The sequence below is a fragment of the Haliaeetus leucocephalus genome, unplaced genomic scaffold (assembly GCF_000737465.1).
Source record: "Haliaeetus leucocephalus isolate CR32 unplaced genomic scaffold, Haliaeetus_leucocephalus-4.0 Scaffold849, whole genome shotgun sequence".
Lineage (NCBI taxonomy): Eukaryota > Metazoa > Chordata > Aves > Accipitriformes > Accipitridae > Haliaeetus > Haliaeetus leucocephalus.
This window is the reverse complement of record NW_010973285.1, coordinates 2200060-2218584: the sequence shown is the minus strand read 5'-3', so window position 1 is coordinate 2218584 and position 18525 is coordinate 2200060. Positions and strand designations below refer to the sequence as shown.

The 18525-nt window shown below is 39.7% G+C and overlaps 1 protein-coding gene across 4 annotated transcripts in view; it reads right to left on the bottom strand.

The window, feature by feature from the left end:
* Positions 1–18525, bottom strand: part of TNPO1 (transportin 1) — an 83054-nt gene that overhangs the window by 64358 nt on the left and 171 nt on the right. For 2 of the 4 annotated variants that reach the window (XM_010582796.1, XM_010582797.1), the window contains exons 1-2: positions 443–546; positions 81–194 (exon numbers count right to left, since the gene is read on the bottom strand). In XM_010582796.1, coding sequence (XP_010581098.1) covers positions 81–185 — 105 coding nt within the window. In that variant the 5' untranslated portion in view covers positions 186–194; positions 443–546. Of the gene's footprint in view, positions 1–80; positions 195–438; positions 633–18525 lie in introns of those variants that run through there. The other 2 variants (XM_010582795.1, XM_010582794.1) reach the window with 2 other exon arrangements.

Genomic DNA, 18525 nt, shown 5'->3' with positions numbered 1-18525 from the left:
CGCCCCCGGCCTCCCCAGCGCCCGCCCGGGCCGCCGCGGCCCCGCTCCGCCCGCGCGGCGCAAGCCTCGGCCAAGGATACTTGTTGCACGGCTCTCTGCGTGGTGGTGTCCGGGGACTGGGACTCCTTGAGCAGCTGCAGGATCTGCTGGAGCCCCTGCTCGTCAGGCTTCCACTCATACTCCATCTTGGCCTGCTGGAAAACACCAGACAACAGGCGGCCGCGGTTAGCGGCGCGGCGGGCCCAGGCCAGGGGAGGCGGGAGGGCGGAAAGGAAGGAAGGCCGGAGGGAGGGAGGGAAGGAAGGAAGGCCAGAGGGAGGGAGGGAAGGAAGGAAGGCCGGAGGGAGGGGGCGCCCGCCCCGCTCTGGCTCTGGCCCCCGCAGCGCGCACCCCGCCACCCAACGGCCCGGCCCCGCCGGACGGAGGGACGGACGACACAGACCTGCTCCCGCCGCCGCCGCCCGCTGTACTTCGAGCCGACTGAGTCACGGCGAATTCGTGATCTGGCCCGAAGAGCCGCCTCGCGTCTTCTTGGGTTCTAGCGCCGGCCACGCCCCCGCCCGCCCGGGCCGCCTCGGGCCCACCGCCGCCGCCGTCAGCTTTTCCCCGGTGCGTCCCACAGCGCCAGAAGCCTGGGGGCGACAAAAGGCGGGCTCCTCAGTCCCGGCCGGGCGGGAAACGGGGCGCTGCCCCCTCCGCCACCCACCCGAGCAGGGGGAAGTAAACCTCCAGCAGCCGCGAGGGGCGAAGCGGCACCCCGGCCCCGGCCGGGCCCCCTGGCCCAGCTGCGGCCGCGCACCCGCAGCGCCTGGCAGCGGGCGGCGAGGCTGCCGCCCAGGGAGGAGAAGCGGAGGTGCCAGGAGTCGGGAACGGGGTACCTGCGCTGCCGCCTGCTGTGCTTTTCCGTGGTTTGGTGGAGTGCTGAGCGGGCCTTGGGAGTTCTCCAGAGGGAATAGGACCGACTACGCAAGGAGGGGCGGGGGGGCCGACACTCAAAAGGAACCGCTTTGAACACCTACTGTACCTTCGCCTCAGCCTCAAAATACATCGGGGTCAAAATTAGCGATTTAGATACATACAAACATATGTGTGTGTGTGTGTGTATATATATATATATAAACACATATGCATTACATACATTTTTATATATATAAAACCCTATTTTTTATATATTACACATGTGCTAATGGGCAAAATAAGAACACGTGCTGCTTAAAACTGGTCTAAAATATGAAAATGAAAAACACTGATTCCTTGGCTTTTTATGATCTTGCTTTCAGCCACTGTGTTTGTGAGCATCTCGCTTGACTATATGAAAACTAGTTTCACTTTTTGCTGCTTCTGCTGCAGCACAGAACTCGGTATGAGTGCTGCACACCACAACCTTAACAACTGCTCGGAGGCACTGAGGACAGGGAACATCAGTGATTCCTAATGGTGCATCCCAGGTAATTTACTGTGTGGCTCTTCACCTCACATCCCCAACACTTTGACAGGCAGCTGTCCAGTCTCAGGTGCCAAAAAGTGTCCTGAGCCAAATCTCCTTCTATTACTATGAGCCACCATTCTTGAAGGAGACAAAATTAGTCTCCAGCAAAACAGCAAAAGGAGCCATAACAGGCAACAAGACAGGCAGTGCACTTATAGTATCTACATATCTGGATAATGAGGGCAGTGAAAGAGGGTATTTGGCGAATCAGGAAAGCATGCACACTGGAATAAGAAGCAGGACACAGCTGAATAGCAGAGAAGTATGCAGCACAGCACACAAGAGAACAAAACCAATGGAGATAACAGAAACAGCTTATAAAAAAAACCCCACACAATAAATGGGACATGTTTCTTAAGCTCTTCCATTTAAGCAATTGCGGTAGTTATCATAGGGTTGTTTGGGAGACAGGCTACTAAAGCAGTGCACCTCTTGAGAGCTTATCCCACTGAAATGTCTACAAGATGGAGTCCATAAGGTGGGTGCATAAAGGCATGCCACCAGTTACTAGGAAAGGATGGGCACGAGATTTTTATGACCAGGGTGGATCTCCAGTAGTTCCCCTCTAGTACAGGAAAGTCTCAAAACAAAGGATGTGGACCCAGGCCATTAAAACTGATCTTCATGGCTCTTGGTGCATGGGCAGGAGAGCTCTCCACGGTGATGCTTGCACAGCTGGAGCAGATGAAAGCTGAGGTCCAACAAATCAAGGAAGTGCTAATTGGGCCTCATTCCCCTAACCACTGCCTTAGCAGGAAGGTTGTAGAAACCTGATTATCTCTGAGACTTCTGGCCCACTGTCAAGTTTGTTTGAAATTAATTAAAGCTTCAGAAGTTACTTTTCAGAAATTATAACACAAGGATTACATTTGTCTAATTTTGCCAGGAAACTAAGGGTGCTAGACAAAAATAACACTAAATATGGGAAACAAAGGAAGAGACCAGAAAGGAAGGTTGAGAGACAGAACAGGAAAAAGCAGGAAGAGAAGCAGGCCATGGATCTATAACTAAGAAAAACATAGGTTTCCCTTCCATGAACGTGACCAGAATTATTAAATCCTGGTAAGAACTTTCTGCAGTGGAAAGGAGAGAAAAAGGCCTACAAATCAGAGTATGAATGGGAGTCACTACAATTAGTGGGGAAATCTAAATGCTTTAGATAATCACCCTCCAAGATAGGTTCCTCCTTATGTTCCACACAGGATCCTTTGCCACTGGGAAGTATTCAGCATATATAGAAATCAAAGCAAGTATCTCATCTTGCTGGATACCTTCTCTTCTTGATCATTACCTTTAAGTTTTTCTTACCTATCTCTAATCCTTTATGTTCCGTAAAGAAGCAGGAGAGGGGAAAATACTTAACTAAGCCAAGAAAAAAAAATTCCGATTGAAAGCAAAGAACATTATAGAAAAAATGAGAAAATTGTTTCTTTCTGTATCCTTTGCCTCTTTGTTTTCTACTACCTGCTTCTCTCAAGCAAAAATCTCATGTAGAAAGGAATTCAGAATCAATGTTAGGTGAAGTACCAGACAAAGGCATGAAACCTGCCATTCAAAACATAAGATGGCCTGGTTCATCCCACTCAATCAGTATAATGTACCAAAAATAAATTTGAAACACTTCACCTATATATGTTAAGGAGACAAAAGTTCACTGAAGACAGGAACCTTGCACAAATGCTGAGGCTAACCTTTGATTTCTCTATTATCTAAGCTTCAGACGTCATGTACTAGCCACAATCCACTGGTATCACAACAATGTGTAATATTAAAAAAAAATAATCAAACCCCCCCCCGCAAACACTAATCTATATCTTTCATTTCTCTTTCCACAAAGCTTGCTGTGTTCTACTCCAGTATCCACAAAAAGCCCAGAAGCAAATTTTTTATCTTTGGTTTTGTTGTCAATACTATCTTCCCTTTCTCTCTCAGAATGTCACATTAGATGAGGCTGAAATGTCACATATCTGGGATTTGTCGTACCAGGAAACAAAAGGAATGGCTACACTATGTAGAATGGCTAACTCATTCAAAATCCAGTAGTGAGACCAGTAGCTCTGAATGCATGAGGCAGGCTTCAATTCTTGTTTCTTCCTAGGATGATGAACCCAATCTTTTTTTCTGGAAAGTGTCCTTACCACCACATTTGAATGTACTTGGTGGTAAGTCTTTTAATCTCTCCCGTTCCTTTCCATTATGTTATAAAAAGATATTAACAGGAACTTGGATTAGGAACTGCTTTCTCATCAGCAACCTGTATAATAATTGACAGTTAATACCTAAGAGACAAATGTAGACAGCACAAATAGGAGATTCATAACAGAATACACTCCCCACCCATCCAGTAGTTTCAGTGCACTGAAAAGAGAAACAGACTGGTGCAAATTTCTCCCCACAACCAGACAGAAAAGAAATCTGCACTACTGGTCCCACCCCTCAGGCCATAGCCTCCAAGCTGTACCTTTGGGAAGTACAACTTCTTGCTGCTAGTGGTTTTGAAACTAGTTTCTAATAAAAATTAATTCTCAAATTTGTCCTAATTTCAGAATTGTTAGACAGTTTCAGCCACTTTACCATTTAAAAATTTTTCCCAGTCTTTAGTTTTACTACATTGGTAATATTAGGGTTTGGTTTTTTTCTTTTAGAGACAATTCTAAGGAGCTACCTTCTTGTCACAAAATTCAGGCACTGCTACCTGTGAAAATGGTGTTTAATAATGGGAATCAATCATTCAATCCACTGCTAAAATCCAGGCTTCCAAGTTTCCATGCAGACTGCCTATAGTGTCTCTCTGTACCTCTGTGTATATAAGGTTTGTATGCACAGAGAAAATAACTGATATTCCATAATATCTTCCTGTGTAAACCCTCTTATTTCAGGCTAAAAGAGATCTTTGGACTAAGCTAAGCAGAAAAAAAGCTCTCATAACACAGAATAAATGTGTCTCTGCGAAGGACCTCATGCAGAATAGCTACTGCTATATTATTTTGCGATGCCTTCTGCCTAGAGATGTGCCCTAAGGTTTCACTTAAAAAAAATACTGGTAGTCCTCACATCCAGCATATCAAAGGAGAATCCATTCTAAAACATGTAGTGCAGTCTTCCTGAGTTCAGCCATATGATACAAGATGAATATTTATTACACAATCATTTGAATAGGTTTTAGAAGAAGATAGTTTGACCCTGTGAAGCACCAGAGAGGTTACTGAGGAAACAGATGGAAAGACAGTCTGAAAGGATTTTCTCTCCATGGCTAAAATGTCTATTAAATTAATTCTGTACTTTTCCACAGCTGATTGGTTATTATGATAGAAGGATTGTTTTAAACAGACATCTGAGGAAACGTTAGAAAAATATTTTTAATATGGGATCTCAATGTTACTTTATATTTGTGGAAAGTCATATAAAAGCCTCAGCCAGAAGAGACTGTAAGCTTACTACTTTCTGGCTCATGCAACAGTAACTAATTTCACTGTTGCCATTGCAATTCTGTTGAACATAGGACTTCATGGTAAGATTTGCACAAATAGTATTAAGTTCCCATATGTAGGAGCGGAATCTCTTTCCGGTAACTACGGACACAAAAACATTTTTTAAGCATTCTTTGATGTCTGAGCATGACAAAAGGCTAACTAAGACCAAGAGGAAATCCACCTAAGAGAAGGTAAGACAAATCCAACATGATGCAATGTACAATGGTAAGCCTTGGACTAAAGTAAAAACTTCTGTGGAATGTACCAAACTAAGAATTTGCTTCATCAGTAGGGTTAAGATTATCTTAAAACAGGACTTTTATTCTTCTATCTACGGATAGAACTTCTACCTGTAAGGAGCAATTTGATAGCAACATTCAAAGCAGCAAAAGAATGGGCCTTCAGATAATATAATTTCAGATTTGGGTACAGTTAGTTGACCTTCATTTCCTGCTGTCATTCATTCCCTGTGGCTGGTAGGTCTAGGATTAGAATGAGAAGCTGAAGAAACTAAGATAAATTATGTTAGCTTCCTACCCTCTTGAGACAATTCTAGCTATAATTGGTTTTGTCTTATGTTGCGTAGCAAATTAGAAATCATGTATGTGTACAATTGATCCCATAGTACACCTCATAATGAAGCTGAACTCAAATTTGCTGGAACACTGGACATTCCAATACTGAAGGCAAATAAATTTGTAATGCGATTTGCTCTCCATGGAATATCAGCTTGATGATGGACTTTTTCTGAGAGTACCTACAGTTATGATAATGTACCTGCTCAGGAAATCTGCTACACTGTTGCCTCTGAGAAAGGGAGAGCTCTTCTGCCTCATCATCGTTGTAGCATCACCATCCACAATTTCAGGGTTTCTTTTCCTAACGGTGAAAAGCAGTACTTCTTTTTGTAGATAATGTCTGTAAAATCCTGCACTGTGGAACCCCATTGAGCAGATGAAATAGTACGCATGATAACCTGACAGCCTGTAATTCCACGCTTCTGATAGAAGTATGTTCCTTCTTTATTTAATGAATACGTCTGCTCCTCATGCATCCAATGAGCATAGAGGAAAGAGTACAGCAATATAGTTTCCGTATATATGAAGGTGCAAAACCACCACACCATTGCAGTTAAAATGGATGCCAGGCCACAGCATGCACTAACATTTGATGTTTTGTAGAACAATTAAGACTTAATGCAAATTAGGTTTACAAACATCAACACATAGCACAGGCTTATATGTACAAATCAGAACTGAAAACCAAGTCTATTGCTGTTGTTGGGTTCAATTAGATACATTACATTGTCAGCTGCAGAGACAAAAACCTGTTAAGCTTTCACCAATTTGGAAATCATCAGGAGTGGTCTGAATTCTACTTTGATAGGATGAAACATTGTTCTTACAATTCATTAAAAGTCCAGCTGACTGAACAAGCGCCAGACACTGTGCAAAGATCTCGGGATTTAAAATGCCTTGGTCAACTAATCTTCTGGACAAGGATACATTTGGATACATCATGTCTTCAAATTTGCTGTTATTTCAATTCCACAGCTAGAGATACCAAGTGGAAAGATACTGTGTCGCTAATGATTTTTCCCACTGTAAACACACATGCTAGACACTTAAATCGCAGTACACGTTCTTAATGCTGGCAGTCATAAAACAATCTGAAACTGAATGAAAGGCTGTTTGAGAAAATCATCACCTCCTGAATTTGTGACAGAAGATATCAGATCTATCAGATGAAGTTTAAAATAGTAAAACCCTCCCCCTCTCTCCTCCTTTTTTCTTTTTTTCTCCTCCAGGACACAAGCGTCTTTCTCCAGATTTTAAGACTACTTTACTTGGCTCTCCTACATGAAGCATATGAATCTCGGTAATTGCCTAACATGAGAGACTTTTGAAGGCACGGGAAATAAATATTAACTAGGGACTGGAAGGTGAAAGTGGAATGCTCTGCCCTGGGTAACAGGCCCTTCTTACTACCGTAACGGGCTAAATCTATTCTGAGGGGCTAAGTGGGTATTCAAAGGCAGGAGTCATTCCTGAGGGTCCAGAGTCTTGTTTAAATCTCTGTTGTCAAATTTCATGTCTGTAATTCAGCATGTGGTTTTGCCAGCTTAAAAATCTTTCAAGCAAGATTAGTGTCAGGTGCATATGAACCCTACTCAACTCCCTGTTTAAGTATACAGTAAGGTTTCCTTCTCTTAGCTGTAGGAGGTAAAGCAGCTGGTGTTTGCTGCAGGATTTTGGTTGAACTTAAGTTTCTGTAACTGACGATTCAGGCTGCCCCAAGACAGAGATAAAACCAAAATGGTACATGACTTTTGAACCTGTTCCTCATTAATAGATCAGAACTGAGATTTTTGAAAATATCTGAGAAAAGTAGCAGATATAATTTAAAAATGAAGTTATGGCTGAAAAAAAGCCACATTCATGGATGAGAATGATACAAGACTGTGAGAAAAGAGATGCGGTCCCTGAAATTCTAGCATTTACTTTCGTTCAGTTATGCACTCATCCTTGTCAGCTGAAAGAGACTAGTAAAAACAAAGGAACTAACAGATGAGAGACTCCTATCTCCTCTTACTGCATGTTTGAGAAAGTGGTCCTAGCCTCTGCAAAACTCAGAAGGAAAGTCATAGAATGAGAGACTCTACAGTGCCTGTTCCTCTAACAATGGCTCAGCCATGACAGACAGGCCTTTGTGGGAGGCCTGGTGCGTCAGCACATGGTAAACATCTCTCTCTCTTCTTTTTCAGAAACGTTCAGAGAGGAAGCCATCTCCTGCTCTGACAATAAGGAAGAAGTACACACAACAAATGCAGAGGAGAGTATACCTCATCATGGGGTAGTGCCAAATTTGGGGGAGTTCTTGGCCCTGAAAAGAGTGCATCGCTTCTTTAAAATTAAGTAATTCACAGTTATTAAAAAAACCTTAATCTAAGTAATGGCCATCTGTTTTTAAGCTAACTTTGAAAAATCTGCACCATGATGAACCACAATACACCATCAGTTCTCTAACTGTAGTCAATACATACTTTAATAAACTGACCAGTTTTAATGCAAAATATGTATAAATCACTTATATATCCCCATAAAACAGTTCAAATGCTTTTTTGTACAACACCATCTTAACAATCATAAATAATAATTATGCAGTAGAAACATCTTGGTATATTTTACATTAAAATGTAAAAATTAGGAATCTCATTAAATAAGAAACAGAACATGTAAAGGTACTGAGGCCCTTTTGCTAGTAGAAAGAAGTAACAAATACAGGACAAATGGTGTATTTATTTGCAAGTATGTTTTGATGCATAAATAAGATGAGAATGATCTATTGAAGAAAAGAAAAGCTACAAATGTAAAGCAAAATTAAAACCAAATATGCAAAATTAAACCTTTTGGCCTTCTGATTTAAATTATTGAAATTAGTTATTTTACACTGTTTAGATCAGACCACTGTCTTTTCACAGGATGCACCAGCACCAACTGTAAAGAAATGAGTAAAAAGGATGTCTCAGAAAACTGAGGAGTCTCCTCCGGTCAAAACTCATCAGGCAGTATTAGGAATTCAGTATAGTGGTCAAGGCAAAAATGATACTGGGAGCACCAAGAACTGATTAGTCAGGATTCGGTTTTATTTTTACTTCTTGGCAAAATATCTTGCACCCAGGATGCACAGAATTTAGAAATGCACACTCACCTACTTTCCTCCCCCGTTTTTTCTGAATACTCAATATGTATTAAAACATTCACACAGAAAATGCATTAAGACACGCAACTGTCAGTGACACTACCACCGTCAGATCTGTCATTGGTGGCAACACCAGTACTTTGGTGATACTTGCAGTACTGACAGCAATACTGTAGGCTAAACCATCATCACTGGTCATCATAACAGAAGGCTACTGTATTGTCCCCCGGATGGCTGATGAATTTCCTTACTGCAGTAAGTGGCTTATCTAAGGTCCTGAAGATGCTGTTGCTGCAAGGAAGTGACGGTATTTGGGTTTATATTAGTCCCTGTGAGACTCCAGTGAGCTGGCATCTGTCCTGCATAGGGACTAATGGGAGTCATATATTAATTGGTAGGGACACAAATGGAAGAAGACTTAAAATTAACTTCAGACAGGAAACTGGAATTCAATCTTTTACCCTGTGAGTACAGTTGTTTGGCCTTCTCTAATCTCTGATGTCAGATAAATATTCTGATATTACATCCTCCTGGAAAAAAGTGAGCAAGTAATTACTGATCTGGAATGGAGCTCCCTCCAAAAGAGACAAAGCTGTGCATGTGATCATCAATGGGGGGAATTAACTGCTCCAATCATACACATAAACAGAAGGAATGGTGCTCTAACAGCCTTAATCAAAAAAGCAAAACTCTTAAGGTAAATAAGCAAATGGGACTTACTTGATCTTACTGAGACCGCTAAGGAATGACTGCAGACATTCCTTGTCTTTCAAGCCTCAGATGAAGAAAAGCATAAAAAAGAATGAAGAGTAAAGGTAGAAGACAGACACAGATACCCCCCTGCCACCTCCAAATTGTTCCTACATATACATACACAGTGAAATTTGCAGACACATTTAAAACAATGTTTTTGCCTCTTCTGAACATCAGTATTTTTTAGATGGCAAATAATAATATGAGTTGAACTTATTATTGCTTAATATAAAAAACAGTATGATCCAAGCACTTCAGCATTAACCCAGCAGGAATTATGTGAGACAGACAAAAGAATAGAGAAATATCTTTAGAAATTAAAACAGTATTAAAAACTCCGTTAGAAAATTTCCAGTCTTCATCTGACCAGAACAATAAAATTCACTAGATAATCTGGTAAGGAAAACATCATAATCTTAGCAGTGAAGACTATTTCAATTAATAGATGCACACTGAATATGTAATACAAATGGCTGTTTCAATGGAAGAATGCTTCAGCTTTTTCAGTTTAAGCGTATTCAGTCATATTCTAAATGCTCTTGGATATGACATCTGAAGATGAGATTTAAGAGAAATCTTGGACTTTGAATTAAAAAGATATTCAAGTAGCTGCAGCTTGAAGCCAACAGACATCACATTCAGAAGAAAGTCTATATAATTCTTCTACACAGATCTTCATGGCCCTTTCTAGCAATGTGTGTTCAGAGATCACTGAATAATTCCAGGTAGACAGGTGGATTTACACTGTCTGGTTGAAGAAAGGCACAAATACAGGAAGTAATTAAAAAAGTAATGTATAATGATATAATTCTTAGTGTATTCTTTCATTTCTACCCTTGTTTTTTCAAAAAGCATTCTCATAACTGTATCTGTAAGACCAGCTTTGAAGCACTATTGAACCACTGTAAAGGAAGTTGCAAGTGAGTCTGAATGCAAGCAATGCACCTAACCTAAAGCTTGCATGCTGAAGTGGCTACATTACTCTTTCTACACAGATAAAGACTGTTGTGGTGTGGATGAATGATAAGGGTAGATGAATGATCAGGTAAAATTCCTTGGGGAGTTAATGCAGCCTTAGCCAAAAATGATAGACATTGAAAGTGCTACCAGTCCCCTTAGCAATTTATTTTACCTCTTTCTAGCTCAAATGCAGCATTTCATACCCAAAGAAGAAATATTACAAACCAAAAATTAAATTAAAAGTACATTATACATTCAGGTTAGAAAAACCAGATAGACTTAAGGAATCCGAACATGTAAAAATGTAATTTGATGAGGAATTTCATTGTCATTCTTACTTGAGTTTTAAGTTTTCTATATTTTAGGCATTTAAATACTTCACTGTTGGTTTGTGAAGAGTATCAGAATGGTATTTGAATCAGAGATTAGCTGCTGTGATTACATGTTAGTCTAAATAGGTACATATGTAAAGTAATTCCCTTAAAACGCTACTAGTAACACAACCAATACAAACCAAATATTTCAAGGGTTTTAAAGGTTTGGTTTTCTTTTTCCCTTGCCCAAAGGTAAAGGAAATTTATTTAGTGGGAAAATTTAAAATAATTCAATTTACCTTAAAGGCACAGGTCATTTAATAACTTTAAGGCCATTTTAATACATTATTAATAAAAACCTGTTGCAAATATCTTCACCAAACCCACTAAATAAATTTGCTGGCATTCTCCATATCATCTTTGTCTTTAAATAATAAAAATGTAACCACTACATGAAACGTAAAGCTATGAAGAGTTGAAAATACAGTCACGGTTTAAACTGTCTATAGACAAGAGAATAAATTAATGTCTCAGTCCTATATATTAGTTCCGATACATTATCATGATGCAGAATCCGGGCTTTTTTTCCTGCTAGTGATTTTATGGTCTTCACCTTGAGGGTCGATTTACTGACCTACAGCATGCTTTCTCATATGCTGCCCTCAAAAAAAAACAATGCAAAAGATATTACAAGATACTTTCTGCCCTTTCTCACAATTCATGTGGAAATTCTCCTTTGGTGCAGTGTTCGTAGATGTCTTAAGTCTCTCTCATAGTTCTCATTCTCCCTGTATCTGCTTACTGTAGAACATTTACCTTTTGTTTTGTAATTCAGTTGTAAGCTGTATGCAGAAGAGACTTATTTTGTTACACTTGCCTAATGTGTTAGAGCCTTAATTTACATGTGGAGTGCAAATATTAACTGTATTATATTATATTAAATTGCAAAAAGATTTGGGCTATTTTCTGCATAACATGGCAGCCAATTTTTTCTTTTTTTTTTTTAATTTCTTTCAAATTTTTTTCAAGAACAAAACTGAGTATTTGACAATGTACTAGCTTTAAAATGGCGTCTCACATACAATTAAAAAAATACATTTGTAAAACTCGGTCCTACCATCACAACATACCAATACCAATAGTGTTAAAGCCACTCAGCATGGATAAGACCAATACTGAATTTAAATATTTTTTCAGGATTTCAAAATTGAACTTAAGTCTAACTGAGGAAAGCAGTTTTCTCTAATACCCACTTACCGAAAAGTGTAGATAGGACAGCTAAACTTCACTCAAGTAAAAAGATACATTTGCTTGCCTTCATTTAGATCTTCCTAGATGCAAGGCTGAAGTAACTCACCTATACAATACTGTCACAACAGTGTCATGAATTTTATTATCTTAAATTGACATCATCTTCTGGAGGACCCAAGGATTAAATTACAATGAAAACATTACACTATATGTGACGACTTTGTTGTATTTCCTCTGAACTTGAGGCACCTCTTGTAAGCTCCACAGAAGATGCTATAAGGCATCTTTGTGCTGGTTTTGGCTGGGATGGAGTTCACTTTCTTCATACTAGCTAGTACGGGGCTATGTTGTGGATTTGTGCTGGGAACAGTGTTAATAATATGTTTTACTTACTGCTGAGCAGTGCTTACACAGAGTCAAGGCCTTTTCTGCTTCTCACACCACCCCACCAGTGAGCAGGCTTGGGGGGGCACAAGAAGTTGGGAGGGGACACATCTGGGACATTCCATACCACATGGCAACACGCTCAGCATATACAGCTGGGGGAAAAAGGAGGAAGAGAGGGACATTTGGAGAGATGACACTTGTCTTCCCAAGTAACTGTTGCGGGTGATGGAGCCCTGCTTTCCTGGAGATGGCTGAACACCTGCCTGCCAATGGGAAGTTGTGAATGAATTCCTTGTTTTGCTTTGCTTGCGTGCGCAGCTTTTGCTTTACCTATTAAACTGTCTTTATCTTCAACCCACGAGTTTTCTCACTTTTACTCTTCTGATTGTCTCCCCCATCCCACCGGGGAGTGAGTGAGCAGCTGTGTTGAGCTGTGAGCTGGTGCTTAGTTGCCATCTGGGGTTAAACCACAATGCATTGCAGACCTCAAAAGCACATACTAATGGCACCTTTTCCAGAATTCCTTCTGACAGATGTAATGTTTTATCACAGATATCAAATTCTACTATACTGGATAACTTTTGAAATTAATACCTCACCTCCTTATTTATCACTTTATCACCAGATCTCTCAATTCTAACACTTTCTTATGATTTCTGCTATTACCTCTGTTAAAACAAGAACATCAAGAAAACTGGATGAAAAATATGTTATTTTTCTATTATTGTTGTCCCTACCTGTAGAATTTTACATTAGAACCAAGTATTTCTAAGTATCACATTTTACTTCTGAAAACAGCAACTGATAAAAAGTTGGCCTGTGAGTTATTGGTAAAATTTCTGTCATAGGATAAGCCCAACTTGTATGACCTCAGATAATTTAGGATAGTTATTTGTTTTCAAGGGTACACTCTTTCTCCAAAGCTTCAAAAAATAAGTGTGGTAAAGAAGTTTTAAATCATCCTTATGTCCAATTAAATCTGCATTACTTCTGAATTTAGACATCCTGAAATACATTTATCCAAAGCAAGACCTACAAGGAGATCACCAAAAGGCAGCCTCTGCCATCTTATTTTCTCTCTCTCTTTTTTTAAAAAGGGAAAGTCCCACCCCAGTGGAGCTGAGGTTATCAAAGCCTCACTAGGATCCATTAACCCTTTTACCTAGCATAAAAGAAACAAAGCAAGAACACTAATCTCAACGTCTGCTGATTCTCAATCTCATGTGCTGATCTAAAAATCCGTATTCTAAAAAGGGAATATATTAAAGCATGCAGCTTCATATATTCTGTTCATTTTTTTCTTATCTAAAAGAAACCTATCTCATGTTTCAAACACATTGTACAACAGTTAATAAAGAAAACAGACTGAACACTGTGGTGGTTACATGCAAGATTAACCTCTTTCTCATAGAATTCCCTTACCAGTATCATCCTTTTTAATCCAGTTTAAAAGACTACAAATGGAAGTAGCAAATATAACAAAGCATAGCTTGAAATGTATGCTCCAAATGAGGGAAGGTGTGAATACTGCCAATTCTGCTTTTATTTAATTTTTGTTTGCTATTTTGATTCTGTGCAATCACAGAGAAACTAAGAGAATCACTAGAATGGACAGTGCCTAACCTAAAATATGCTTCCTTGCTAAACCAAAAGACATATTATCATCATAAACTGTAAAATATATTACAAGTACTCATTGGCTCGGAGAACAAATAGGGTTCTCTCCTGGTAGAATGGGGTATTCTCCAGAAGCAAAGAAGTGTATGCAATTATAGTGTGTCACCCAGTCTTTAGTGGAGAAACAGAGGAAGACTACAGAAAGTCTTCTGCAGAGAGGAGGATGATTTTGGAAGGGAAGGTGTCTGAATTTGGAATGTGAGCAAATGACCAACTGGATTTTTACATATGAAAGGTTAGAAGATTTTAAGATAAGCAGATATCCGAAGATGTGATAACACAAACACACAGATACTTGCACTTGTGTATACGTTTCTGTGTTAGAGAGAATCATGAAACAACTACACATTTAAAATTTTTTTTTTTAAACAAACGATTTCCTCTCATCAGTTGGCCTACTTTAATGCCTTTCCCAAAGGGCTCCAAAACCCCCTCTGCCTCAGACTCTAGTGTTCTCAACCTAGTGCTGACTGGTTTCTCACACACAAGCAAAGAATGTAATTACATGACTCTTGTGTTCTTTTTAATGCAATTGGTTCCCATTTATTCGAAAGCTCCATCTGAACCTCACCTTGTTTTTAACTACTTCTTAGGAGCCAGATTCGACAACTGAAGCTTTCACCTCTTATGCCAACACCACTTACTTTACACCTAATGGAGTGCAGTGAAGTCACTCCTGATTTCCAGCCACATAGCTCAGGGCTTGCCTGCACAAGCAAGTTAGACTAATTTAGCTTAAACTTGCCTATACGTCAGTTTGGAAAATCCTGTGCAAAACAATTTATTTTAATTTAAGGTTGGCTTATGCTTCTCCCCCCCGACCCGAGGAATTGACTCAAGCTCAACTGATGTAAACCAGACTGAAATACAGGTATCTATTTGGACTTCTGCATTGATTTAGTATAAAAAGCAGACCTGTGATTTTTAGTCTCTGATGAGAATTAGACTCTTGCCTTCCCTACACTTGTGTGCTACTGACTTTCCTTTTCTCTCTATAAAAGAGGTGGCCAAACTGTAGTGCACATGCCACTCATGCCTGCTTCCACGATATGTTCAATACTGAACTGAGCCACAGCTGCTGGGTCTCGCTGCTCTTACACAGGCAGCACAGTAATTGCCTCCTCAGTCCAGTAAAACCTGTGTAAAAACAGTTAGGAACTACTGCAGCCACCACCTGCATTCAACAATCATGAACAGTGCTGCTGCCCCAAGGCAGACCTGCACTTCTGGTTCATGACACAGGAAGAAGACCAACACATGGTGAAGTAGGAAGAACAGGATTAGGGAGATGGCAAGCACACAGGGGAAGCCAAGGTTCCGCTTTGTCTTTGCTGGAAATGAAGGTCCATGATTTGGGTGTGTGCAGGAGAATGGATGTGGGTGAAGTCTGAAATTAGAGTAAACTTCTGTGGGTGCATGAATGGATAGGGAAGGTTAAGTGTGAGCACTGGACTGCAATCCTAGCTTGGAAGAAAGGAACATGCAGTAGGAAAGATGGGAGAAGAGCCATAGATGAGGCTCCAGTTTTGCATGGTTATAAAAGCATGTGATCCTGGATGCCAGAAGTTACTGATGATGATCATATTCCCGCTAACTAGGTTTGGAAACCCCTGGTCTGTGCTACCTCACCATCATTTCTGCAAGTGTGTCCTTTTTGGGTTCTAATACAGTAAGAGTTTTCTTGCATCCTTGTACCTACTATCTATTTTCTATTCTCTGCCAAAAACATTGTCTTGCATTTCCCTCTGCTTTTATATTTAGCATTGATCTATTATTTAAATTAATGCACTTAATGGCAGGCTCGTCATAAGCAGCACATTTTGAACATTTAAGGGTAACCTACAATGGCCTGTAGAAAATGGTCTACAAAATTAAATTATTTAATAGGAGAATAATTTAAGAGTAACTTTCTATTCTATACTCAATGTTTAAAAACCAAAAGTTTTCTTTAAACATGAATTTTATTTATTTTATGCCTTATTTCAGATCTGAATCACATATACATACACACATATATATACACAAGCTCAAAGTTTCAAAAGCATTCAGTACACAAGAAATTAATGGAATTTTTTAAATTGTTTTATTTCACTCTGGAGTCTGGTTTGGAAAGGAAAACCTTCTAGAGGCCACTCTGGAGTCTGGTTTGGAAAGGAAAACCTTCTAGAGGCTAAAAGCGACATTTGGAACTTTATTTCATAATATATCCTTAAAAGATGCCATATTCCATGGCATCCATGTGTACGTACATGAACAGGTTATTATGTATGCTGTTTTATCATGTGTATGATAGATCACATACATAAACCCAAGAACACTGGGTCTACACAAGTATATATCAAACAATGAGAGATTTAAAAAAATAAAATTTCAGAATTGCATACTATACGTATGTGAATATCTTTTTATACATAACGTATATAAATATATAATAATATATTTATATATGCATAATACATATAATAAATATTTTATTATATATATCTGAAATCTATCAATATATGTAGAAAACCTACCCAAACTATCCAAATCAATACTGTAAAACAGTGAAAAGAAATGGAATTGGTGATCAAAACATACTACTGTTACATGTATTTAAATGTTCATAGAATCTGGAACTGAATTAACTGGTAAAATTAACTTCTGTAGTCAAAACTAATCGAAGTTGCAACATAATTAAGGCATGAAAATAATGGAAAACCAGTCCTACCCTTTCAAAAGCAAATCAAAGAAAAAATCGTCTCCCTGTTGCATGTCACTGGCACAACTTCATTGACAATGATGCATCGATCGATCAGTGCATACCAATTTCACAAACCCGTGGTACAAATGTTTTTATGACAGTGACAACAACACTGGGTCTACAGAAGGAGATCTTTACCAATAAGAAATTTCAAAGATAAAATCTCAGTCTTGATTTCAGCCCCAATCTTCAAACTGTACAGATTCTGAATATCAGCTTTGATGAAGGAAGATTATACTTGGCCTTCTGCCACCCTCCTCTGTAGCCAAAGCATCTTGGTGTGCCTGAAGCAGGAACAGGAAGGAAACTTAACTGAATTATACTCTACTCCAGCTCTGCAGTCTGCTGGACAGCTCTGTGCAAACCTATCACCTGATTATAAGGTAGTTCCATCCCTGGGGTTACCACCATGAACTTAATTTTAAGCACACGTATCTGCGTTCTTTTGAATATCCACATACAAGAGCTCCTAAACTGGATTCTAAATAAATATAATAGAAAAGTACATCAGATAATCCAATTAAAGCCTACACTCATAAACCCATCATTAATGTTGTTTTCACTTCCCTGTCATAAGACATGCTTAGCTCAATTTAGCAGCTGTGCTTACATCTGTATCAATTTCTGAAGTCACTGAAATGTGTGTCACTGCCTGTATCCAATAGTAAACATGGTCCTTAGTCAATATTAATTCTAACCAGAGCTTTGCTCCTTTGAGACAGACAATAAACTGCTTTTTCAACGCTTTTTTTGCAGGATCATAATTATCCTTTTGTATTACACTGCTTTGAGTGCAAGCTAGCTAGATTTTGAAGAAATGCATTCTAAAGTAATTCTGATTTTATAGAAACTATTCTTCCCAATTGTAGGCACCTTTCCTCCATCCTCCCACACATAACTCAAAAATAACTACAGTTCACACAGCAGATGCAGCATAAGGGCTTTTAGAAACAGACCATGTACTGTCATTTTTAAACATAGCTGAGGCTCTGTATTAGTAATATGGACTCAGTCTCCAATTCTACCAAAGGCTCCTTCTGATCTTGGACATGTGATTATTTTTTCTGTTCAATTACTCATGTACAGAAGGGACACAAGTCAACTTTTTGTTCAATGAGTGTTGTAAGGATTGAACAACATCTGTGAAGTATTCAAATACCACATTAAGGACTACTTAAACATGCAAGAAGGCCAAGCAAACAAGTTACAAAGCTGTGGTGGCCAAAACACATCGCAGAACAATCCTCACAATAGGAAAATCTCTTATGTCCTGAGCAGAAATTCAAGTGAGAGGAATTACTACCTTCACAGCAAGGAGATAAATATCTCGCAGACTTATCAAGCCACTTATACCAAACCAAAAAGCGGCCCTGCTCTTTGTACAGTCAGTCCACAAAAGCTTTACAAGTTCCACTGGGTATTTCCACTGAGCGCCTAAATTAACAACCTCCCTAAGCAAACAAACAAACGTACAAGACAGACACGAGATTTCTCTCCTCTTCAATATCTCGTCGGGAAAAAAAAAATTTCAAATCCCACCTAGCCAAATCTGTACAGCAGGGACCCCATGCACGCCAGAAAACAAGGCAGGAAAATGGCCACGTTCCTATATCCCGAGGCGACTTCCACTTTCCGGGTCGCTGCAATGACAGGGTTTGCGGCCCGGCTGCGGAGACGGCACCAGCCCGTAGCACCGGGGGAAGCCGGGGGGCGTGGAGGGTGCGTGTGTGCCCGATCCTCAGGCCGCGGGCCCTCAGGCCCCGGCCGCCCCTCAGG